Here is a 27690-nt window from a genome sequence, read left to right as displayed (position 1 = left end):
CCAAATAGTTCAGGCCGTGACTCTGGAAAAATAGATGTATGGCCAAAGCATTTCCGGGGGTCCCCAGCCCAAAACGTTGAGAACCCCTGGTCTGTAGGAGCCTAGAGTGTGATTAACCCATTCTGACCTGAGATCAGATTCATACGAGGTTTTCCGCCGGACACACACTGGTCTGATGAACCCATTCTGACCTGAGATCAGATTCTAAAAATGTCAGTCGCTCTTCGATTTTTCAAAAAATAGCAGACCTACAAGCTCGAATCGCGCCACTCGGTGGCGCGATATGAGCTTGTAGATCTGCTATTTTTAAATAGCTAAAGCACGACATGATGCTGACACCAAAATGGGTGCCCGGTCAGAATGGGTGATGGTGTCTCTACTTTGAGCTATTTTTCATTGTAGCTATTTTTGCACCACATCGTCATATTATGATGAAATATAAAATAGGGAACACGTCACAGCCACTTTCAAACTAACCTTCACACAATTGGTCCTCACTAATGCTCGTTATCAGATGGCAGCGTGTCCATCTACAGTCTACACACACCATGGCCCCTTTTCCACCAAAAGAACGTTGGTTCTAGAACTCGTTCCGTTTTAGATTCTTGGAACCTTTGTTGCCTTCACGGAACTGGTCGCGATCCGGCGTGCGTTTCCACCAGCTGTGAGTGGCATAGCCGAATGGCAGTGGGGCAAAGTAACTAAGTACATGTATCCTACTTATGTACAACTTTGAGATATGTGTACGTTACTTGAGTATTTCCAAGTCCCAATACTTTTACTTCTGCTCCTCTATCTCAGATTCAAATATTGTACTTTCACTCCTACTGCAATTATTTTGAAAACATTACAAACCATACATTAAGCACTTCTACCCTATACTGTATTCAGCCATTTGATCTTGCAGATCTGCTATTTTCAAAATATTTGTATACATTTGAAAACTTTCTGCACAATAGTACTTTTACTTCTGGTTCTTAAAGTACATTTTGGTGCTTGTACATTTTGATTACAGGACCTTTCTGCACAGTATTTCTGCATGGCAGCATTGGTACTTTTACTTAACTAAAAAAATGTGAGTACTTTTTTCACCACTGCTGAATGGTTAGACTCAAGGTCTGATTATGTTTTGGTTCCATGCATTTCCAAAACAACTTTTAGGTTTTCTGAACCAATTCTTTTTCAGTGGAAACACTCGGAACTGGTTCCATTTATAAAAAAAATGATGCCGTGGGAAAAAAAGAAAGAAAGAAAGAAAAAAAGAATGGAACCAGTTCAACCCTGGTGTAAAAGAATGGAACCAGTTCAACCCTGGTGTAAAATAATGGAACCAGTTCAACCCTGGTGTAAAAGAATGGAACCAGTTCAACCCTGGTGTAAAAGAATGGAACCAGTTCAACCCTGGTGTAAAAGAATGGAACCAGTTCAACCCTGGTGTAAAAGAATGGAACCAGTTCAACCCTGGTGTAAAAGGTGCCATTGTGACTCAGGTGGACTGTGAAGGGTTCACCACAGACCTGCCTACCAACAACACCATGGCTGAGTGTTGTTCCTAGAGGGTATGCACATGACATCATCGTACCTGGAAGTTATGCGGGAACGCCCACTGAGTGGCAAAAAACTACTTTCTGGCCTTGACAGCCCATTCATCCAAACAGAAAAGTCCTGTCTGATTGCATTAAACAATGTTAAACTCACCAACATTGCAAAGCTTTTGATTCATGAATATCCACCATAGAAACGTTATGAGCTATACTTCCTGTCAAGAAATGCCCTGCATTTGATTATTATATAAGTGTCAGAGTTTGGAAGTGCTTGTTTTCAATAACACAACATTTTGCTGCCCTCCTGCATCATGTGACATTATAGAAACAGGTGGTACAGGCAGGACGGTTGAGTGATTTCCAACGAGCGCTTTCAAACTCCAACACTCCATGCTGCTCAATGTTCTGCCACTCAGTCTAGATGAGGGGAGTGTGTCCTGATGGGGATAATCATGCATGTGCATTCTCTCTATAGAAACTGCAGCCTCTTTATTCCCTCCCTTGAAAATGTGCACATTTAATTAGAAGCCATTGTGCTTCTTTCATCAATAAAAACAAATAAAGAAACAGTTTATAATGTCATCACACGCTAGAACCGTCCGCATGGAGTAGGCAGAAAATGGCACCGTCCGTCTCATAGTGATCATAAATGAGGACACATACACAGTATGGCAGTGGTGGAAAGTAACATGTATACTACATGTATTCAAGTACTGTACTTAAGTATTTCAATTCCCAATACTTTTACTTCTACTCCACTACATCTCAGAGGCAAATATTGTACTTTTATTCCACTACAAGTATTTGAAAACTTTAGTTACTAGTTTACTTTGTAGATTATTATAAAACATTCTTCAGCCCTATTTACATTTCGGCCATTTAAAAATAGCCGATCTAGAAGCTCAAAATGTGTCGCAGTGCGGCGCATTGTATTATTTCTGTATACATTTGAAAACTTGAAATGTGACCTTCTGTATAGTACTACAGTACTTTTGGTACATTAAGTACATTTTGATGCCAATACTTTTTTAAGTATGTACTTTTACTTGTAGAGTATTCAAATATTGCAGTATTGATACTTTACTACTTAAGTAATGCATTTGAGTACTTTTTCCACCAAGACAAAGCTGCTTGTGCAAGTCAACTTAGTACTGCCTATACCCACTGTTGGAATACTGGAAGAGGAACAACAGTCAACGCACGCACGCACGCACGCACGCACACACACGCACGCTCTCTCTCACACACACACACACACACACACACACACACACACACACACACCTAGGATTGTAATTGGAAGGCGCAGGGACACATTCAGAGAATGAAGTTGGGTGTTTTACTGAATTTACTCCACAAGTCTTATATGGGTTAGATTAAATACCTTAGATTATGTCTCTGTCTTTCTCTAACACACACATTCACACAACACACACGCTATCACACAGATACAGTAACGCACACACACACACAGACACAGACGCACAAACACGCTCACACACACACACACACACACACAGACACAGACACACAAACACGCTCACACACACACACACACACACACACAGTGTTGATTTTGTCGACTAAATGACGAAAAATGTTCGTCAACTACCTTTTTTTCACTGACGAAAACAAATAAAAACTAGACTAGTGGAGGAGAGATCCAGCACAACTAAAACATACAAGTCATTTGAAATTGTATTCAAAAGACTGACTAAAACTACATAACATTTTGCTGTCAAAATCAACATTGACACACACACACACACACACACACACACACACACACACACACACACACACACACACACACACACACACACACACACACACACACACACACACACACACACACACACACACACACACACACACACTCATGCACACACACAAAAGGTGAGGCACATGTGGATGACTATAGGAACAGCAGACAGACAGGCAGACTTTGGAGTATCTCTGTAAATACATAATTGAATATTAGTGACATCATCATGCGATATTAAAATCAGTTCCTTATTGAAATCAACACTGTCCATCTGTGACGTCTGGCGCCACGCGCTTTAACCCAGTCGTTGTTGTCTCTTTCCTTTGGGTCTCTATTCCCCGTCCCCCCCCGTCCCCCCATTTGCGAGTGTCTCTGCTCCTTTGCTTCCACCAGATGGCGCTTGGATTCACCTCTACATTTATTATGGAGTGAGAGGAGTTAGTGTAGCTGCTTCAGGTCGGCGTTTGCACAGAGCCGGGACCAGCGTTTCCCCCATCAACAACTTCCCAAACCTCAGTGTTGTTGGTCTTAGATCAGGGTTTAGGGGGATTCAACAACACCATCGCTCTCTGAGGAGTTATTTCGTTCAACAACGTGTCGTAAAGTCAGAAATAAAACTGGTGGTGGTGCGTCAGTGTCTATGAGCCTGCCTCTTGTCTTCTCTCCGTCTCTGGCGGCAGTGTGTGGGGGTGTCGTTGGGGGGGAGGTGGAGACGCTGTCTTGGAGAGAGTGGCCATCGGTCCAGGAGGATGGCGTACTCAGCAGCGACACACAAGAGGTCAACACAAATATAAAACGTGTACACATATACCCACAAGCATGCATGCCTGTCCACGCACACATGCACACGCACACACACACACGTGCACGCACACACACAAGCACGCGCGCGCACACACACACACACACACACACACGCACGCACACACACACACACACACACACACACACACTTCCACGGTGCCACCATGTGTGCTTTCCTTCTGGAGGCTCTTAGATGACGTTGTCAAACAGTGACATGGACTGCATGATGTTCTCGTCCTGTTTTAGAGAGAAGAGACATACAGACAGTGTTAAAGTCAGTGATGGACAAAGTACTCAGTATCATGTCAGTATCATGTCAATATCATGGTCGGTATCATGGTCAGTATCATGGTCAGTATCATGTCAGTATCATGTCAGTATCATGGTCAGTATCATGGTCAGTATCATGTCAGTATCATGTCAGTATCATGGTCAGTATCATGTCAGTATCATGTCAGTATCATGTCAGTATCATGTCAGTATCATGTCAGTATCATGTCAGTATCATGTCAGTATCATGGCCAGTATCATGTCAGTATCATGTCAGTATCATGTCAGTATCATGGTCAGTATCATGTCAGTATCATGTCAGTATCATGTCAGTATCATGGTCAGTATCATGTCAGTATCATGTCAGTATCATGGCCAGTATCATGGTCGGTATCATGGTCAGTATCATGTCAGTATCATGGCCAGTATCATGTCAGTATCATGTCAGTATCATGTCAATATCATGTCAATATCATGGTCAGTATCATGTCAGTATCATGGTCAGTATCATGGTCAGTATCATGGTCAGTATCATGTCAGTATCATGTCAGTATCATGGTCAGTATCATGTCAGTATCATGGTCAGTATCATGTCAGTATCATGTCAATATCATGGTCAGTATCATGTCAGTATCATGTCAGTATCATGGTCAGTATCATGGTCAGTATCATGGTCAGTATCATGTCAGTATCATGTCAATATCATGGTCAGTATCATGTCAGTATCATGTCAGTATCATGGTCAGTATCATGTCAGTATCATGTCAGTATCATGGCCAGTATCATGGTCAGTATCATGTCAGTATCATGGCCAGTATCATGTCAGTATCATGTCAGTATCATGGCCAGTATCATGTCAGTATCATGTCAGTATCATGTCAATATCATGTCAATATCATGGTCAGTATCATGTCAGTATCATGGTCAGTATCATGGTCAGTATCATGGTCAGTATCATGTCAGTATCATGTCAGTATCATGGTCAGTATCATGTCAGTATCATGGCCAGTATCATGGTCAGTATCATGGTCAGTATCATGTCAGTATCATGGCCAGTATCATGGTCAGTATCATGTCGGTATCATGTCAGTATCATGGCCAGTATCATGGTCAGTATCATGTCAGTATCATGTCAGTATCATGTCAGTATCATGGTCAGTATCATGGTCAGTATCATGTCGGTATCATGTCAGTATCATGGCCATTATCATGTCAGTATCATGTCAGTATCATGGCCATTATCATGTCAGTATCATGTCAGTATCATGTCAGTATCATGGCCAGTATCATGTCAGTATCATGTCAGTATCATGTCAGTATCATGGTCAGTATCATGTCAGTATCATGGTCAGTATCATGTCAGTATCATGGTCAGTATCATGTCAGTATCATGGCCATTATCATGTCAGTATCATGTCAGTATCATGTCAGTATCATGGCCAGTATCATGTCAGTATCATGTCAGTATCATGTCAGTATCATGGTCAGTATCATGTCAGTATCATGTCAGTATCATGTCAGTATCATGTCAGTATCATGGTCAGTATCATGTCAGTATCATGTCAGTATCATGGTCAGTATCATGTCAGTATCATGTCAGTATCATGTCAGTATCATGTCAGTATCATGGTCAGTATCATGTCAGTATCATGTCAGTATCATGGCCAGTATCATGTCAGTATCATGTCAGTATCATGTCAGTATCATGTCAGTATCATGTCAGTATCATGTCAGTATCATGTCAGTATCATGTCAGTATCATGTCAGTATCATGGTCAGTATCATGTCAGTATCATGTCAGTATCATGGCCAGTATCATGTCAGTATCATGTCAGTATCATGTCAGTATCATGTCAGTATCATGTCAGTATCATGTCAGTATCATGTCAGTATCATGGTCAGTATCATGTCAGTATCATGGCCAGTATCATGTCAGTATCATGTCAGTATCATGTCAGTATCATGTCAGTATCATGGTCAGTGTCAGTGCATTAACAGGGCAATGGTATCTTTATGTGAAATGTATGGCCAAAGCTGTGAACAGACATTTTGGTCCTTCAAGTGTCACGTCAAGTCAAGTGTCAAGATGCCTACTTAAGTGTCACTGTCAGGTACAAAATAAGTAGCCCTCAGACAGAGCATAGTGAATAAGTAGCCCTCAGACAGAGCATAGTGAATAAGTAGCCCTCAGACAGAGCATAGTGAATAAGTAGCCCTCAGACAGAGCATAGTGAATAAGTAGCCCTCAGACAGAGCATAGTGAATAAGTAGCCCTCAGACAGAGCATAGTGAATAAGTAGCCCTCAGACAGAGCATAGTGAATAAGTAGCCCTCAGACAGAGCATAGTGAATAAGTAGCCCTCAGACAGAGCATAGTGAATAAGTAGCCCTCAGACAGAGCATAGTGAATAAGTAGCCCTCAGACAGAGCATAGTGAATAAGTAGCCCTCAGACAGAGCATAGTGAATAAGTAGCCCTCAGACAGAGCATAGTGAATAAGTATCCCTCAGACAGAGCATAGTGAATAAGTAGCCCTCAGACAGAGCATAGTGAATAAGTAGCCCTCAGACAGAGCATAGTGAATAAGTAGCCCTCAGACAGAGCATAGTGAATAAGTAGCCCTCAGACAGAGCATAGTGAATAAGTATCCCTCAGACAGAGCATAGTGAATAAGTAGCCCTCAGACAGAGCATAGTGAATAAGTAGCCCTCAGACAGAGCATAGTGAATAAGTAGCCCTCAGACAGAGCATAGTGAATAAGTAGCCCTCAGACAGAGCATAGTGAATAAGTATCCCTCAGACAGAGCATAGTGAATAAGTAGCCCTCAGACAGAGCATAGTGAATAAGTAGCCCTCAGACAGAGCATAGTGAATAAGTAGCCCTCAGACAGAGCATAGTGAATAAGTAGCCCTCAGACAGAGCATAGTGAATAAGTAGCCCTCAGACAGAGCATAGTAGCCCTCAGACAGAGCATAGTGAATAAGTAGCCCTCAGACAGAGCATAGTAGCCCTCAGACAGAGCATAGTGAATAAGTAGCCCTCAGACAGAGCATAGTAGCCCTCAGACAGAGCATAGTGAATAAGTAGCCCTCAGACAGAGCATAGTAGCCCTCAGACAGAGCATAGTGAATAAGTAGCCCTCAGACAGAGCATAGTAGCCCTCAGACAGAGCATAGTGAATAAGTAGCCCTCAGACAGAGCATAGTGAATAAGTAGCCCTCAGACAGAGCATAGTAGCCCTCAGACAGAGCATAGTGAATAAGTAGCCCTCAGACAGAGCATAGTAGCCCTCAGACAGAGCATAGTGAATAAGTAGCCCTCAGACAGAGCATAGTGAATAAGTAGCCCTCAGACAGAGCATAGTAGCCCTCAGACAGAGCATAGTAAAACTGAATATGCAGATGTTTATTTTTATGGTCTACCTTTTGGCAAGACTCGATGAACTCCTCTATAGTGACCACACCGTCTTTATTGCGGTCCATTTTCTGCAAGGACAAGTACAAGACATTTACTCACTGAACAACAACAAAACAAAAACAAGCACTGTACTTTGCACATACTTTACCCATTATGTAGATATTGTATACTGTATATCTTATTCATCCTGGTTGCTAAATAACGGTCAAACTATATTCCGTACATTCTTCAACCTGTATATAACTCACACAAGGCTGTCTACTTCGTTTTTTGTTCTCCATCTGACTTTGTCATTTTAATCATTGATGGACAAAACTACTATCTACCACATGTATGGTCAAAAACCTCCTAACTCCTCTTGAGCTGGATTTGGGTAAAGAAGTGATAATATACGGACACATGCAAGTATGTGACAATGTATAAACTCACCATACCAACTGTGATGAGACAGTATTGTGTGTATTGACAGCATTGTGCTCCATAATTTCCTGAAATATTTTGCACATGCTCGACAGCAGAGACATTCTGTATATCTACGTAGGTTGCAAAATGTTTTGCCATCATATAATATACATACATCTTTTTTTTTTTTTTTTTTACCCGCACATACTGGTATGAGTGAGTGACAATGACACCTCTTTTAAATGTGATACCTGTATAATTCTTTACTAAATGTGTCATTTGGAGGTTTTGCGTCTATTTCTGGAGTCCAGAGAGTGTATTGTGTACGGTGTAGAAGACAGAGTGACCTGGAAGAAGCTCTCCACGTGTTCCCTGGGGGCGTCGTCCTGCATATTGGGGTACGTGTACTTCCCCATCATGTCGTAGATGGACTTCATGATGTCCAACATCTCCTGCAAACGTGAGGAGTCGGGGGGGGGGGATTAGATCTTCAGCCATATTTCCCTCGTATATCGTGCTTAGAGTAGTCAGACTGAACGTGTACGCGCGTGCGTGCGTGCGTGCGTGGTATTACCTCTTTGGTGATGCATCCGTCTTTGTTCAAGTCGTAGAGGTTGAAGGCCCAGTTTAGCCGGTCGTTTATGGTTCCTCTCAGAATGATAGAGAGACCAAACACAAAGTCCTGAGAGAGAGAGGGGAGAGAAGAGAAGCAATTAGAGATCATGTCATATCGTTGCTGTCGGACTAAAAGCTATACATTGTAGCAGAAGTAAAAGACTACAAAACTACAAAGGACACGTGGCTGCATTCCCAGCTTCAGAGATAAAGTAAAATGGTAAATGGTAAATGGTGCATTTATATAGTGCCTTTATCCAAGGCGCTTTACATAGATTGTGCATTACATTCACCCATTCACACACACATTCATACACCGATGGCAGCGGAAACCATGCAAGGCACCAACTAGCACATCGGGAGCAATTAGGGGTTCAGTGTCTTGCTCAAGGACACTTCGACAGTAACTCTGGGGGAGCCAGGGGAGCCAGGGGAACCTTACGGTTACCATCCAGGCACTCTACCCCTGAGCCACAGCCGCCCCAAAGTAAAGTATACAGTAGGCCTATACTGTATACATATTATGTATGTACACAAACGGTTAAAATCAATGTATGTAAAACTATTTAGTCTTGTTAGGAAGACTAACTATAGAACAGTCATAATATCATAGATAAGAGGCTATACACTGTACATGTTATCACTGTCTCACAGTGGCATATGATCTATATTCGCTTATAGACGTCCTTGTTCTCATTTCAGGGAAAAGTGACAGCTTGTAAAAAAGAATAAACAGCTCACCTCGAAACTAACAGATCCGTTCTTGTCTGTGTCGAAGGCTTCAAACAGGAAATGTGCGTACATACTTGAATCTGGAGAGAGAGAGAGAGAGATGTACAGTCAAGGTTGCCATGTCCGCTTATTGTAAGCGACTTTAGGCTTCTAAAGTGCAGTTGCTTATTTGGGATTGCTTCCTAATGTTTCAACCAGTGTTTCTATCTGGTATATAGGCTAGTATTCATATTTTCTGCCAGAGACCCCCCCAGATTTGTGTTGTTAAAATGTTTCAAAAATATTCCACATTTGTAAAATTTTGTTTTAAAATAGCGGATCTACAAGCTCAACAACATGTCACATCGCAACACCTTATGAGCTTGTAGATCTCATCTAATTTCATATAACCGGTGTAGGTTTAAACTTTAAAGTGCTCATGGGTCCCCTATATAGTCACTTATTTTGGGCATGGTTGCTTGTTTCTCTCGCACATCTGGCAACAGTGAGTACAGTAGAATGCACTCTGTTGGGACAGGATGGAACATCTTTCAAAGGTACTGTATTTAGGTGGCTAAAATTAGCAGCTACAGTAGTTAAAAATATCCAAGATCTCTCTCACACACACACACACACACACACACACACACACACACACACACACACACACACACACACACACACACACACACACACACACACACACACACACACACACACAATCGTTTCAAACTAGAAAGCCTCAGTGGAATATTAAGTCTCCGCTGTCTGGGGCGCATGTGTTGACAGTGAGACTGAACACAGGGATACCACGTGGGCCAAATGGCAAATTATTCTAAGAATAATTATGGTAAATGGACTGCATTTATATAGCGCTTATTTTCTCCGAATCACTTTCACAATGTATTTCACCTTCTTCTCCACCTTCAAGTCCCGTCAGCGGTCATAACCACTCACCTCCCTGGGGGAAGAACTGAGAGTAGATGGTTTTAAAATTCTCCTCGTTCACCACTCCACTCGGGCATTCCTAGGGCACAGACAATAAGCAAGGAAACACATCAGCACATACTGTCTGTAGCTACTGTAGGTGGTTTCTCAATAACTGTAGCATACTTTTATTTGTGTGCTTAACCCATTCTGACCGGGCACCCATTTTGGTGTCAGCATCATGTTATGCTTTAGCTATTTAAAAATAGCAGATCTACAAGCTCATATCGCGCCACCAAGTGGCGCGATACGAGCTTGTAGGTCTGCTATTTTTGAAAAATCGAAGAGCGACTGACATTTTTAGAATCTGATCTCGGGTCAGAATGCGTTAATCAGACCAGTGTGTGTCCAGTGGAAACCTCGTATGAATCTGATCTCAGGTCAGAATGGGTTAACTATTGTTAAATGCACCGACACGACACACGGCCATCGGGCTCGGCAGTCGAACCCGCAGCATGGCGTCCGGCTGGTTTGGCAGCCTAGGTAACCAGACGGTTGAGCTAAAGTGTCACAGTGTGGACATGGAGGTGTAGGACTCAAATGCAGAACGACCAGGCACAGAATTGAAAGAGGTTTTATTCTCTAAACCCACACTGGGAAAATAACTAAGGAACTTCAAAAATACTAGGAGACACAAACTAGAACTGACCACATCATCATATTATACGACGACAAACTGAAAAGGAACTGAACACACTTGGGCATATGTAGGCTATAGACAAAGATGAACTAGACACAGGTGAACTGAAACAGACAATCAACACTGGGGTATAGATTAACAGGCAAACAGAACCCAGGTTACACTAATACAGGGAGGTGAGACAAGGCAGGTAACAGCAAAAAAGGCAGGAAAGCATAGAACATTACTACAAAATAAATGAAAGCATAGAACATTACTACAAAATAAGACGTACTGGGAAAACAACAAATTACCTGAAAGGGAACAAGAATACAAAAAAGTCCCAAAACGAATAAACACATATAATACAAGGTCCAAGGGCAGAGGAGCGGACCGTGACAGCAAGTCTGTTTATTGTGTTCTTGGTACCGAGAAGGTGTAGTGTAGCCTACTTAACCTCCCAGTAAATCTTTACCTAGTACACACTATTCATCATGATCACTTACTCAGACCATGAGCTGTGGTACGTGTGATTATCATATCAAATTAGATTCTAATAACTGTCGCCTACTGTTCAGCGGTGAGACTTCCATCTGCTATCTAACAAAAGCCTAATTCATGCTTCACCAATCACCATAATAGGCGGCTTGACAATCTGTTGTCAAGACACCCCGAAAACCATGCTTTGCAATTAAGTTGTGACCGACAGACAGACAGACAGACAGACAGACAGACAGACAGACAGACAGACAGACAGACAGACAGACAGACAGACAGACAGACAGACAGACAGACAGACAGACAGACAGACAGACAGACAGACAGACAGACAGACAGACAGACAGACAGACAGACAGACAGACAGACAGACAGGCAGATAATCAAAGGTTGAAGAGGTTGACAGACAGATAATCAAAATATGCTTAAAATGTCCCCTTGAACACTCAGCTATTCTGGGGGGAACATTTAGCCATGAATTGCGGATCTACAAGCTTGTAGATCTTGACAATTTCACGATACATTTTTATCTCTGCAATACAATTATCATGAGTGTTTCTTTACACATGCATTGAATTGAATTGAATATGAAGGACCCCAATGAAAACAAGCCATATATGGGCTTCCTTGGGTTTTAAGTCCTCTTAGTAGACCTTGTATTGAACTGTACTTTCCTGCGCCTTTTCTGCAAACTGTTAATACAGTATTCAATGAATCAAACAAAGACAGACGTACATTCTTGAAGCCTCTGTACAGGACTTGCAGCTCTTTCTTGGTGAACTTGGTCTGCTCCTGCAGCTTGTCCATGCTCTCTGGGCGATGGCACACGGTGGACAGCTCGAAGTCATCCTCCACGCTGTCTGTGAGAGAGAGAGAGAGAGAGAGAGAGAGAGAGAGAGAGAGAGAGCACCGTCAGCCACCAGCATCAGTGCAACAAACTGGAGTACTGGACACATTGATGTTCAGTTTGTGTTTCGCTGAGAAAACATCCATCAGGAGACCACATAAGGGGAGGTAAATGTACATTCCCATCGAAAGTACAGGTCCTCTGTACATGAAGTATTTTGTATTTGTTGATGCCATGTATAATAATTGTTTAAATGTTTATGCTCTGTTGATTAATTGAATCCATAGAACTACAATGGAAACAAGGCCCCAGGACGTTGTTGTGTCGGGTGCAGGCATTTGTTTCCGACATACCAAGAGTCCGACAGTCATAGTCTGACACCCTACCCAAACACTAACCTAACCCTTACAGCACGCGGACGCCACAGGTGATTTGCAACCCGCAGCACGGGTGATTTGTAACCGGCAACGCATGTCTGGAGCGACGGTGTTGTCGGACTAATGACTGTCGGACTCTTGGTATGTCGGAGAAGCGTATGCACCCTGTTGTGTTAATCCTTTTAGCCTGAATGTCCGACTGACATTCATGACTAATACAGCATTCAATCAATCAATAGTTGACTTGATGTTCTATAAGCCAAATTCAGCAATAATATTTCGCAGACAAAGCATTCACTGATCAATCACCGATCAGTATCACTGTTGATCATTAAAGGACTGCTCCATTGATTGTTGAGTGATGGCAGAGTTAGTGGAATACGGCAAGGTTGGCAAGGTTCATTTCCACAGTTGGTTCGGTTGATTAATGTTCACTTCAATGTCTACTGTATAATACATCAACACGGGCAGGAGACCCTACTTCATAGCCTACTGTAGGTCTACATCAACACAGGGAGGAGACACTACTTCATACATAGCCTACTGTAGGCTTACATCAACACAGGGAAGAGACACTACTTCATACATAGCCTACTGTTGGTCTACATCAACACAGGGAAGAGACACTACTTCATAGCCTACTGTAGGCTTACATCAACACAGGGAAGAGACACTACTTCATACATAGCCTACTGTAGGCTTACATCAACACAGGGAAGAGACACTACTTCATACATAGCCTACTGTTGGTCTACATCAACACAGGGAAAAGACACTACTTCATACATAGCCTACTGTAGGTCTACATCAACACAGGGAAAAGACACTACTTCATACATAGCCTACTGTTGGTCTACATCAACACAGGGAAAAGACACTACTTCATACATAGCCTACTGTAGGTCTACATCAACACAGGGAAAAGACACTACTTCATACATAGCCTACTGTAGGTCTACATCAACACAGGGAAGAGACACTACTTCATACATAGCCTACTGTAGGTCTACATCAACACAGGGAAGAGACACTACTTCATACATAGCCTACTGTAGGTCTACAATACATCAACACAGGGAGGAGACACTACTTCATACATAGCCTACTGTAGGTCTACAATACATCAGCACAGGGAGGAGACACTACTTCATACATAGTCTACTGTAGGTCTACAATACATCAACACAGGGAAGAGACACTACTTCATACATAGTCTACTGTAGGTCTACAATACATCAGCACAGGGAAGAGACACTACTTCATACATAGTCTACTGTAGGTCTACAATACATCAACACAGGGAAGAGACACTACTTCATACATAGTCTACTGTAGGTCTACAATACATCAACACAGGGAAGAGACACTACTTCATACATAGTCTACTGTAGGTCTACAATACATCAACACAGGGAAGAGACACTACTTCATACATAGCCTACTGTAGGTCTACATCAGCACAGGGAAAATACACTACTTCATACATAGCCTACTGTTGGTCTACATCAACACAGGGAGGAGACACATGAAAAAAAAAACTAAAAAAAATGAAACCAGTTTCGCGCAGCCAGGCATTCTGAGATCTATAGCAGGAGCACTCCGGTGGTCTGGCCATGCAAGACTAAACCACGAGATTACAGTATAAAAGTGATGGCGAATAGAAGGTGTACACGTCAAGTACAGTAGAGGTGTTCTAATCCTAGACGGTGCGGTAATGTGGTAACTAACAAACAGAGCAATGGAAACAAGCCAATAGGATTTCTTGGATTCATCCTTTTAGCAGACCTTGTATTGTACTGTACTTCCCTGTACCATGCAAATGTTTTTGTATTTGTATTGAAGTATTCAATCAAATCAATCAATCTTCCCAACGAATCTCATTTTCCTCAAGGCTATACAGTCTCCTCTTCAATACATCCTGTAGAATACATACAGTACTATATTGTTTTACATTCAGGTACTTCCCCATCTGCGTGCTGTTTCAGTACAGTATCACAGCTGTCTTTCCCACACGCATGCACGCAAATTGTAGGCCCCAAATGAGTCATCATAAGGGGCAAGTAGAGCCACCAACATCATAAATCCAGCACTGTACAGGTGGGTGACAAACTTTCCTTTTGGTGGCGTTCACTGTGCGTGCAAATAGGGTATATGCACAGCAACCATTTTGGAAATAATTCTTCCTGCTTGATTTGACTGACTTCCTTCACGGGTGTTACCCATGATACTAATGAAGGCTCTGTTCCATTCTGGTCAAACAGAGTCGGGGTGCTGCTATTGTGCATGTTGGCTCACTGGAAACACTCTGCTACACCGGTGGGTCTCAACCATAGACTGTAAAAAATATGGACAAAGCGTTCCCCGGGTCTAACATGAACGTAAAATGAAGCCTGAAATTCCTTGCACTCTAATGCACTGTAAGTCGCCATCTTTCTTGATCCGTTCTGGTCCAGCTGGCCATTGGCTGGCCCAGACAACGAGGCGGGACTTCCCCCCTTCTTCTCCGTTGGTTTTTATTTTGACTCGAGTGGGTGGGGGATCCCGATCATAGACTGTAACGGTAGCCACGCCCCTCAGAACATACGCGACTTTATGGTAATTTATTTTATAAATGGGACCATAATTTTCCAAAAAGAATATTATGACATTAGAAATGAGACTTTAAACTAGTGACTGGAAGCAGAAAGTATTCATGACCATGTTTATTAAGGTAATACAGTCTAGGTGAAGTTGGGCCCAAATGCATGGGCCTTTATGGAGCTATGGGGCTTTTTGGGTCCAGTCCAGCGCCACAACAGGCCATTATATGAACTTTCAGGAAGTCCCGATTTCAAAAGAGGCTTCACGAAATATCTGGCTGACTGCCCCCCTGGTCTCAACGTGTCCTTGAGTGGGTTCCAAATGGCCCCGTACGGGTAACTCTGAGAGTTATGGGGCTCCTTGAAATGATAAAGTTTGAGAACCACTGTACACTAATGGAGTCTGGACCTCGAGCCTTAATTAGAATTATTGGTAAGACCTGTGAAGGAAGTAGGGAAGCTGCTAGGAGCCCCGAAAGTAGGACAAGTTATTTCCAAAATGGCTGCTGTATGTGCATACAATTCAATTCAAAAGGGCTTTATTGGCATGAGAAAACATACGTTCACATTGCCAAAGCAAAAGCATACAACCTATTGACAATGGAAGACAGACAGAAGAACACATGGCGGGTGGTGGGAAGTGAAGGGGACGAGGGCCTGACACAGATGTATTAGAGAGTGAAGAAGCACTTGCTTTGAACGATTGAGGGGGGCGGCGTGGTGGGTTTGCAGCACGGCAGCAGCTTGAGGAATCGCTGCTTTATGCTTTTTTTGCTTTGGCTGGTGGAAGGGTTACCTGCAAGTCACCATGAACCACAGCACATAGGTTAGACATGCCCCCGCGCAACGCTGCTTTTCGCACGCATGCACGCACACACGCACATGCACGCACACACGCACATGCACACGCACACACACACACACACACGCACATACGTTTGTTTTACTATATCGTGAGGACATCAACCTTTTAGAATTTCATGAATGCCATTTGGACATTTTCTTTTCTGCCATTTCATGGACAGTAATACTAAAGCCGAAAAATAAAACAGCAGATGTGTTCAAGCTCACAATGCGCCATGCTGTGACACGTCGGGAGCTTGTAAATCTACGTATAACCCATTCTGACCGGGCACCCATTTTGGTGTTGGCATCATGTCGTGCTTTACCTAAAAATAGCAGATCTACAAGCTCATATCGCGCCACCGAGTGGCGCGATACGAGCTTGTAGGTCTGCTATTTTTGAAAAATCGAAGAGCGACTTACATTTTTAGAATCTGATCTCAGGTCAGAATGGGTTAAATCAGGCATAACTCCAAACCTAAAACCCAAACCACACCAATGATTTGCCAGGAACACATGCAATCATTATCCCCAATGGCAGCTAGTGCAAGGAGTTGCATTAGTGTGGTTGACCTTAAAACAGTGCCATTGTCCTGGTCCTCAGAATGTCTACTACTGTATGTACTGTATACTTGTGGGAACATTTGGTCCTCACAAGTATAGTAATACAAGCACACGCGCAAACACACACACACGCACGCACACACACACACACACACACACACACACACACACACACACCCACACACAAACGTGCATCAGACCGATTCATGTGGTCTGTTGGCAATGACAATGGCGCGCTGACCTGGCTTTAAGGGAGACCAAGCGATCGTATCGCTCAAACAACACCGTATGTCCACCGCTCACTGGAACCTCTTACATCATCACGTCCAGCCAATCAGAAAGGGGCTGTGGAAGAGTCCACGATGTCAAAAAACCACTCAGTCACAATCACATTACGCCGGAAGACCACCTCGACCAGATGTATATACACTCACAATCAAGACATGCACAGTGAAAAGAGAAGAGACGCTATAACCAAATGGAGCCAACGCGAGTCAACTTGGTCCCATTTGAACACTCTCAGAGTTACAGACCCTCCTTAGCCTCGATACCCAGGCTTTCATTTCGTCTGCGCGAAAGATGAAAGCCTGGAAAAAGCCGTGGGCTGAACCAGTCTAAAAGTGGGAGTCAACCCTTCCGGGTGGGCGTCGCTCTAAATGATGTGACGTAGCGCTGCACTAGGGGGGAGAGGAGGGGCCGGGGGTGACGGACAGATCGATGAGATCCAATCAGGGTGCGCGCTTTTCTGAGACGCGACCCTCCCATCTAGGCCAGAAATGTCTCTGCTTAGGTCAGGCTAGACCCTCCTCAACCACTCACAGAGTGCCGATTACATGACCGCCGATAACCGCCACACACTGCAGAATCCTGAGCGTTCGTTTGACTCTTGAGAGCGTACAAATGGAACCAGATTGACCCATAAGGGGCTCTCCTTTCACACAGCCTACATGTGCATGTGAAAAGAGATGCGAACCAAATGGGCCCTTATGATTCCATTTGCATACTCAGATCCGTTACAGATCCGTACTTGGGTCTGTGGCTGGGTATGAAAAGTACAGTAGATGGAGACACACACACACACACACACACACACACACACACACACACACACACACACACACACACACACACACACACACACACACACGCACACACACACACACACACACACACACACACACACACACACACACACACACACACACACACACACACACACACACACACACACACACACACACCAATACTTTACAATACATTTATTTGAAAACTGTAGTTACTTGTTTGTAAACTTCACAATGTGTCGCGATGCGATGCATTGTTGATCTGCTATTTTCAAAAGACCTTTTATACATTTGAAAACTTGAGATGGGATATTCTGTACAATGAGCATATTTTGATGCCAATACTTTTGGATACTTTTACTCAAGTCAATTGTTGATAACAGCACTAACAGAATATTTCTACACACTCACTCACTCACTCACTCACTCACTCACTCACTCACTCACTCACTCACACTCTCTCTCTCTTACGGTCAGTTCTGCGTCTCCACGGCAGCAGCCCCTTCACCCCTTTCAGGAGGACTCCGGCGGAATGAGAAATAAACGCCATGATAACAGGGCCGTGATGGAAAAAAAACACGTCCCCAAGGACTTTCTGTTGTGTTCTCCTTTCAGCCTAAACCTCTGACTGTACCTCGCGCCGCTTACATCTCTCACAGTGTTGAATTGGCGCTCGATCGATATAGGACCCAAACCCCCGCTTCACTACAAACGCTATAGCAGTGTTCATTTCTGCAAATCCTGATTAAGTCTTTTGAATAACACACCAATGGTCTTAGTCTATCTGAAATTGTACGTACTTACTCTCTTCTTAGTCAGCAAAATATCAAGTCTTTTAGTCTTAGTCATGCCAGTGTTACTCTTTTGAATAACACAGCTGTAGTCGAATTTAGTCATCTGAAATTGTTTAATCTGGTAAAATCGTAGTCTTTTAGTCTTAGTCTTAGTCAACAAAATGAACACTGCGGTATGCATGCCCTCTCTGCCTCTCGCTCAGTCCCGTCTCTGACCTTCCCTCTGTCCTCGGAGCCTCTCTCTCTCTCTCTCTCTCTCTCTCTCTCTCTCTCTCTCTAAGTGGCTGTGGCCCTGGCCTGGCGTCATCTGGATCCTGACCAGGCCACACCACATGACCACCACTAGGAATCAAACTGTCATCCATCCGGCTTATCGATGCCAACTCTTTCATGCCAAACTGCTATCAGACTATACAATGCGAATGCATAAGAACTGCCTCCCCCCCAAAATGGCATATGGTCCTTGGTGGTCCTGGTCTTGTGTGGTTATGTCCATTTGTGTCTGTTTTGTGTTGTGTTGTGTCTGTCCAGTAGTTTTACCTTTTTATGTGTCACATTATGCTGTTGAAACGCTTCAATTTCCCCTCGGGGATTAATAAAGTATATCTCATCTCATCTCATCTCAATATGTCCATACACAGACAAATATGTCTGTCCGTCCGTCCGTCCGTGGCAAAGACTTGGTCACACTATTATAATCTTATTTTGATTGACCCAATTACTGAATGTCAAGTCTCCAGGTTTTCGTCAGAATATGTATTACACTGATTTACTACGACGACACTATGGCACATTATGAGTCCACTAGCACTAGTGGTTCTGGTTCTCAAACGACCCTTATCCCATTCTGACCTGAGATCAGATTCACACGAGGTTTCCACTGGACACACACTGGTCTGATTAACCCATTCTGACCTGAGATCAGATTCTAAAAATGTCAGTCGTTCTTCGATTTTTCAAAAAAATAGCAGACCTACAAGCTCGTATCGCGCCACTCGGTGGCGCGATATGAGCTTGTAGATCTGCTATTTTTCAATAGCTAAAGCATAACATGATGCCAACACCAAAATGGGTGCCCGGTCAGAATGGGTTATGGGTCCATTAGTTCCATTTGTACACTCAGAGTTATGCCCCACAGACCCGTTATGGCCATTCAGAGCTTTGTGTGTTCCTGGTAATATTATTGTCTGCTCGTTTTGTATGTATGTCCGCCAACAAAACAGCATGGCGATGATCCCTGATGTGCGTGTGGGTGTGTGCATATTCTTTTCCCATATGGACCTGGCGTTAGGACAACGGCACAGGGATAACACATCTACAGTTAACCTATTCTGACCTGAGATCAGATTCATACAAGGTTTCCGCCGGACACACACTGGTCTGATGAACCCATTCTGACCTGAGATCAGATTCTAAAAATGTCAATCGCTCTTCGATTTTTCAAAAATAGCAGACCTACAAGCTCGTATCGCGCCACTCGGTGGCGCGATATGAGCTTGTAGATCTGCTATTTTTCAATAGATAAAGCATGACATGATGCCGACACGGTGCCCGGTCAGAATGGGTTAAGGTGGAATTCAAGGTAATATGTGCAGTAGCTATATTACCTAGAGCAGGGGGTCTTTTTCAGGCTAAAGACCCCCTTAGCTGAGAGAGACATGTAGCAGGGATCCCCGCCCCCCCCCCACCCAGCACCCCAGACTACATTGTATACAATTGTTTTGCAGATGAAACATTTTCATAGATGTCTGAAATGAACATTTCACCACTAGTGAACCTTCGACACTAGTTCAATACAAGTTCAGTACTTGATTTGCTCCTCTTCCCCCCTCTACTACACCAAACCTCTTTGCCAAAAAAATAGACGATCTACAAGCTCACAGTGCCTCGCAGCGTGAGGCGTTGTAGGTCTGCTATTAAATCATAGCCTATAGTTTGCAACACTGTGACTCAATGCTGCCTCCAATCATTTATTTGTGGAAAAAAACAATAATCCTTGATGCAACTCCAATGCCATCCATCATTATTATTATTATTATTATTATTATTATTGGCAATATTCACAACTGCTGTTGTTATTTGAATACTTGTTTTCAATGCCCTGCTCACTATTTTGATGCTTTGTTCTTCATACATGACAGGAGAGTGTGTAGAGAGACAGGACAACCAAGAACATGCATAAAACATATGGTCTGTGTGTGCACCGGCTGAGCCTCAGCACCCTCTCAGCTGCTGTCTAATCGCCGACAGTACGTGAGCACACTTTAACCCATTCTGACCCGAGATCAGATTCATACGAGGTTTCCGCCGGACACACACTGGTCCTGATGAACCCATTCTGACCTGAGATCAGATTCTAAAAAATGTCAGTCGTTCTTCGATTTTTCAAAAAATAGCAGACCTACAAGCTCGTATCGCGCCACTCGGTGGCGCGATATGAGCTTGTAGATCTGCTATTTTTAAATAGCTAAAGCATAACATGATGCCGACACCAAAATGGGTGCCCGTTCAGAATGGGTTAAAGTTAAACAAGAGTGTATACTCTTAAGTGAGATTATGTATGACGTTTTAGGAAACTTTGATTGAGATAAATATTAGGACACTCTGTTTGACATGTCTACCTCTCCTCCTCTCACTTTCCCTTTTTCCCCCTCTCGGGCAGAGTGCGCCTTTCATTTGTCCGTTATGAAATGTGCTGTTAATTTCACCAGGCAGCTTTATGAAATAAAATATCTTCTAATGAAGTATTTAAACATGGATGATTGAGAGCTTGGGGCGTATTTTCTAAAACAGCAAAGAAATAGCGATCTATAAGCTCACAACTCATTGCGATGATTTGTGCTAAATAATATTGTGATTCTTTGGAGAAAAGTGTTTTTACATTATGACATGACTTGACCCAAAATAGTGATATGAGGTCGAAAAGTGGTTTACCACTTGAACCCCAGCATCCGTATATGGGGGAACATTAGCCAAAAATAGCAGATTTTTACAGAAGTTTACAGTGTTTGCGGTGTGAGCTTGTATAGATTTGTTTATTTTTAGTCAAACTACAGTTGTAGTTTTAGTGAGAATAGAGGGTGGGCAACTGGTGGCCAGGGGCCACATGCGGCCCCACCTTCTTCTCTTTACTGATTTATTAAATTATTGACTTTGGTTGTTACAATTCCAAACATGCAAACATGACTCACTTAACCCATTCTGACCTGAGATCAGATTCATACGAGGTTTCCACTGGACACACACTGGTCTGATCAACCCATTCTGACCTGAGATCAGATTCATACGAGGTTTCCACTGGACACACGCTGGTCTGACGAACCCATTCTGACCTGAGATCAGATTCTAAAAATGTCGTTCTTCGATTTTAAAAAAAAAATAGCAGACCTACAAGCTCGTATCGCGCCACTCGGTGGCGCGATATGAGCTTGTAGATCTGCTATTTTTCAATAGCTAAAGCATAACATGATGCCAACACCAAAATGGGTGCCCGGTCAGAATGGGTTAAATTACTATATTAGTAGCTTAATGACTGTTGAAAATGTTATTATGCTTTTTGATGTCCAATGTATTTGTATTTAAGTTCATACAGTTAACATAATTAAACTAAATGCATTTGAAATTAAATAAAGATTGAACTTTTCAGGATTCCTATAAAATAAATTGCAAAAAAATTATTCAGGTTCCACTTCAGAAATAGCTAAAATAGCAGATTTACAAGCTCTAAAGGAGTTTTGAGCTTGTAGATTGGCTATTTTTGCCACTTTGGTGTAACATAGAATGATGAAGTAGGGCATTAATAGGAAAAAAAACTGTATAACTCATAGCTCTGGGCATTCGCACTCAATACATCGACTCACTGACAAGCATCCTGTCTCCATGGCAATGTTATAAGCCGCTACAGATTTCTGGATGTCTGAGCCAAGACACTCACAGCCAGCGAGACGAAAAAGTCTGGCTCACCCAGATTGTTTTACACCGTATAAGATTAGGCTTTTGATGCCGTCTCGGGCACACCTCCAAAACCCAGCAGTCTCCCAAAGGAAAGCAAGGTAAACATGCTGAAAATAGTCTGTTGCTGTCCTCTTGCTCTCACTCGTAGACACGATTATACTCTCTTTTCAGGATGGAGTGCCACAGTTTTTGTATTTGTCCAGTTTTTCACGTGTCTATGAGGTGACAGTACTTCATTAGACACCCTGGAGTCGTTTTTATGTGCAATGGTGTATTAACTTTGTATTTAGGGTTTCTTCCTGGAGGCTGAACCCTTGACAGTCAAGCGGGCCAATTAAATAAACAGTAATATAGTGACATCACACTACTAGCCCCTCCCCTAACCCCTCCCCCTTTATCATGATACAACTACAGCTGTGGGTGCGGCTTCAGTTCAGGGGGATCACCACCCATCACCACACACCAGGCAAACCAGGCATACTTAATGAACTGGTGGGCGTGTCCACATAAAAGCATGATTTTAACAAATACTGTACACTTTTTGGAAAAAGTTCTTCCTCCTTTTATTATAATAATACCTGATGATCATGTTTTAGGGTGGAAAAAAATTGTGGCACTCCATCTTTAAGATTACCAACGTTTCGACACAAAATGTTGCTGCCCCATTCTGGACCCTGGTACCTCTTGTCCTTATTTGTTATTATTATTATTATTGTTTCATGGTTGTTTTGTTTGTACAGTATGTTTGTGTATAGTTTCATGTTACAAGGTGAACCACAATGGAAACAAGCAAAGGCTTTTTTGTGTCTAAGTCCATTTGCCGTTTTTTTTTAAATGATGTCATTTTCTGTAATTTTCTTAAACTGCCAATACAGTATTCTATCTATCTATCTATCTCGACAAATTGCTTACCAACAAAACCCATTCTCCAGATAATTCCATTTAGCCACGTACATACAAAAGGAGTAGACAATACTATTACCAGTTCAAACACATAAAGAGCAGGCCCTGAATTACCATAACAGGTCTGTAACACAGAGAGTGTTCAAAATGGAACACTCTGAGAGTGGCAAGCAGTGGGAGGAATGCATTGGCATGAAAACTAAATGTGGAGAAAATGGGAAAAACAAGGAGCTAACTGTGGACCACAGGAAGAGAGGAGAGAGCCATCTCTCCCCCATGGTTCTCAACGGGTCTGCTGTGGAGAGTGTTGGCTGGCAAAGGCATGACGTTCACCTCACCCAGGATCTCACCTGTATGGGAGGATGAGCATTGAGCACAAAACAACAGCTCTTTGACTGCATGTGTTACTTTGCAATGGTGCACTAGCCTGGTGAAACCACTCCCCCTGCTGGACAAATGATGTACTCTGGTCCAATTCTGTCCGGAGCGATATTTGGCTGTATGAGGCCGCTAGAGGCGGGATCAACGCGAGACTTATGACATATTGAAGCGCTTGGGATAGCAGAGTTTATATTAGTATGAACTATGAACATGTAGGTTATTACATATCCAAAAATGCTCTTGTAACAATGGAGCTAAAGCGGCAATGTCTTGTTTAACCCATTCTGACCTGAGATCAGATTCATACGAGGTTTCCACTGGGACACACACTGGTCTGATGAACCCATTCTGACCTGAGATCAGATTCTAAAAATGTCAGTCGTTCTTCGATTTTTCAAAAATGGCAGACCTACAAGCTCGTAGCGCGCCACTCGGTGGCGCGCTATGAGCTTGTAGATCTGCTATTTTTAAATAGCTAAAGTTGGCTTCTGGGGTATATAACGTGTTCTTCCTTATTGTTTTCTTATTTTATTGTCATGGGAATCACCAAAAGAGTGGTTTCTGTGTTTGGATATTGTGTGTGTGTGAGACTATATGCAGTGTTCAATACATGTTATCCTAGATTTGAGTAACAACAGAGAAATATCCTCTTAACGATGACACTACTGTAAGGGAAATCATTTATGACAAATGATATCTTGAATACTGTGTTTGCAAACCATTTTGGTTGAAATTCTGAAATGTAATGCTACTATTTCTGGTGTCTTGAATGTATAGTATTCAGCTGAGGGTCAAGGGGGTGTAAGAGAATTATGGTTCCATGTTTTTGGCATGACAGTCTTGTTGACGTTCATGAGGGGGGGATATGTGGAATCTGAAATTCCATCATTCTAAATATTTCATGTTCTTGGACAACTAGCTCTCGTTTATTCAGTTGGTCTGACTAGCTGGCTGGCTTAACCCATTCTGAACGGGCACCCATTTTGGTGTCGGCATCATGTTATGCTTTAGCTATTGAAAAATAGCAGATCTACAAGCTCATATCGCGCCACCGAGTGGCGCGATACGAGCTTGTAGGTCTGCTATTTTTGAAAAATCGAAGACACTTTTAGAATTTGATCTCAGGTCAGAATGGGTTAATAATGAAACTGTCAGGATGTAATAGACATTTTTTTAATCTGATCTCAGGTCAGAATGGGTTAATTATGCAAGCCAGTTTGTCTCCAAGGCCTGTCTTTGTTCTACTGTTATTCAAAGTCCCACCTGGAGTGAGGAGGACAGGAGGAGGGTGATGGTTTGCTGAAGCCCACCACGAACCGTCTGTGAACGCCGCACCGCGTCAAAACAGCCGCCTCCGTTATTTCCAATGAACCTATCCCACACCGGGGGCGTCCGACGCGCGTTCACGCTCCCGATACACCACTGTTCTATTTTCACTGAATTTCCCTGGCTGTGTTCAAAGTATCTTCCCGTTTAAGGGGTGAAAGTGGTGGTTGGTCATTGGGTATAGCTTCAGGATGCTCAGTGACATCATAGAAGGTAGATTTGTTTCCCTGCTCACATCTAGGGTTGGGATTCGTTAGGATTTTAACGGTTCCGGATCCTTCCCGGATCCCTCTTAACGGTTCCGGTTCCTAACGGTTCCCTTAACGGATCCTAATATTATTTTTTTCCCCGTTTTTCTGACATAGATTATGCTTATATTATAACTAACCTAACCAAGTACATAATAAACACAAATTAATTAATTAAATTATTGAAAATGCACTTTACAATTATGAGGTGGCACTATTATTTAAACTTCACCACCACCAGCAGCAGCAGCTAGGCACCACAACAATATCATTGTTGCAATTTGTACTGTATATTAATAAATATACAGTACACAATATTGATATTGTTGTAGTGACAAATGTTGTCTTTAATGTTCAAATTAATTTAATATGAAGGACCCCTTACCCTAATGGAAACAAGCCATAGTGCTTTCTTGGATTATAGCAGACCTTGTATTGAACTGTAGGCTACGTTCCTGTGCTTTTTTTCTGCAAATTGTTTATAAAGTAATCAATCTATGGCGGTATATGCACCTAAACGCTGGGCTCTCAACAGCCACGCAATTAATTTAGAGCCAAATTAAAAGCACGTTAGTAGTTTTTATTTTCCATTACGTTACTAGCCTGGGGAAAGTAAACCAGCCTTGCATCAGATCGTCCCCCGCTGGCTGTGGTGAAGCTGCGGGGAGAGCAGGCACGGCTTTCCGCATGGCTCTCAAACGCGATGTGTAGGCATATTGATTTTGAGATGTTTCCTCTATGTTCACGTGGTACAAGTTGCAACAACCTTTGCTAGCAACTCTCGCATTTATTGCACTTTGCATGCTCACTGCTCAGCCTCAGTCATTTCCCTCTCTGTTAACCACACTTTGGCGACATACTTATACTGTCCCACTCGCTCCACAGCGGTCGCTGAATGCACAGAACAGTGGGCGTATCCTCCCCGACCCCACTCACTCATGTAGGTGGGGTGACGTCACCCCAGGGCCCAGGCTCTGCTTGCATGCAGGCACAGACACAGCGGAGCTAAATGACAACTGATGAGATCCGTTTGGGGAACCGTTAATAAAAAAACGATGGAACCGGCTCCGGATCCGCAATGTCGGAACCGGGTCTGAAATGGACCCGGTTCCGAATCCCAACCCTACTCACATCCCTGTTTTTTTCTACATGCAGGCAGGTGGGGTTTAGCCCATTCTGACCGGGCACCCATTTTGGTGTTGGCATCATGTCATGCTTTAGCTATTGAAAAATAGCAGATCTACAAGCTCATATCGCGCCACCGAGTGGCGCGATATGAGCTTGTAGGTCTGCTATTTTTTGAAAAATCTAAGAACGACTGACATTTTTAGAATCTGATCTCAGGTCAGAATGGGTTAATCAGACCAGTGTGTGTCCAGTGGAAACCTCGTGTGAATCTGATCTCAGGTCAGAATGGGTTTAGTGATAAAGGCAAAGGGTCCAAAAAAACATTCTCCCATAATAGAGGGTATGCATACATGCATAAAGTGAGTGGCAAATCGAGTGGCAAAGTGAGGACAACACATCTTTATTTGAATCCAGTGTTTGTTGTTAAATGTTTGTGAGACACATGGGGAGAGGGGGACGGCTGGTGCAACAGCTGGTGAACCAACAAAGTCCACCAGCTCAGCATGTCTCGCACCCTGGAGCTCAAGGCTCAACAAGAGATGTGCCCCTGGCCTTTGGCTGTCAGAGCCCAGGATGAGGAGGCAGGAAGAACAAAAACAGTGTGGAGCATCATCATTATCATCATCATCATCATCATCATCATCAGTGTTCAATGAGCCCCTGCAAACCATTCCCCTGACACTTGGAAGTGAACTCAGTGTTGCCTTAGAAATAAGCAACCAGGTCTAGGAAAACAAGCCCAAAGGAATAAGTGACAATTATAGGCAACATGGGCACTTTAACCCATTTAGGCCTGACATCAAATAAAAAAGCCTTCTAAATCCTGACAGTTTTCTGAAATACCTATGTTTCTAGGCCTATATCACTCAATATTTCATGTCAAGGACCCCAAAAATGATATGTAATTGGCCACCGACCCCCATCTGAAAATATGTTGTTCCAGGGACCTCTCCAGAAGCAAAGATTTGAGTTAAAAACGTTCGTTCTGAAAAAATATATTCAAAATTTGAGGCACATTTTCACGATTTTTCAAAAATAGCAGATCTACA

General features: G+C 42.9%; 1 protein-coding gene across 2 annotated transcripts in view; it reads right to left on the bottom strand.

Annotated features, from left to right (window-relative positions):
• Positions 1-4052: 4052 nt before the first annotated feature.
• The window catches only part of LOC310866137 (A-type potassium channel modulatory protein KCNIP2-like), a 202909-nt gene continuing 179271 nt past the window's right edge, over positions 4053-27690 (bottom strand). Inside the window, exons 2-9 of one of the 2 annotated variants that reach the window (XM_083775539.1) lie at positions 16127-16232; positions 12369-12489; positions 10487-10556; positions 9560-9630; positions 8778-8885; positions 8551-8655; positions 7807-7869; positions 4053-4350 (exon numbers count right to left, since the gene is read on the bottom strand). In XM_083775539.1, coding sequence (XP_083631665.1) covers positions 4303-4350; positions 7807-7869; positions 8551-8655; positions 8778-8885; positions 9560-9630; positions 10487-10556; positions 12369-12489; positions 16127-16232 — 692 coding nt within the window. In that variant the 3' untranslated portion in view covers positions 4053-4302. Of the gene's footprint in view, positions 4351-7806; positions 7870-8550; positions 8656-8777; positions 8886-9559; positions 9631-10486; positions 10557-12368; positions 12494-16126; positions 16233-27690 lie in introns of both variants that reach the window. The other variant, XM_083775540.1, reaches the window with a different exon arrangement.

This window comes from Protomyctophum parallelum (assembly GCF_964188405.1).
Source record: "Protomyctophum parallelum genome assembly, chromosome: 10".
Taxonomy (NCBI): Eukaryota; Metazoa; Chordata; class Actinopteri; order Myctophiformes; family Myctophidae; genus Protomyctophum; species Protomyctophum parallelum.
The sequence above is the reverse complement of the archived record's forward strand: the minus strand, read 5'-3'. Positions and strand labels throughout refer to the sequence as shown.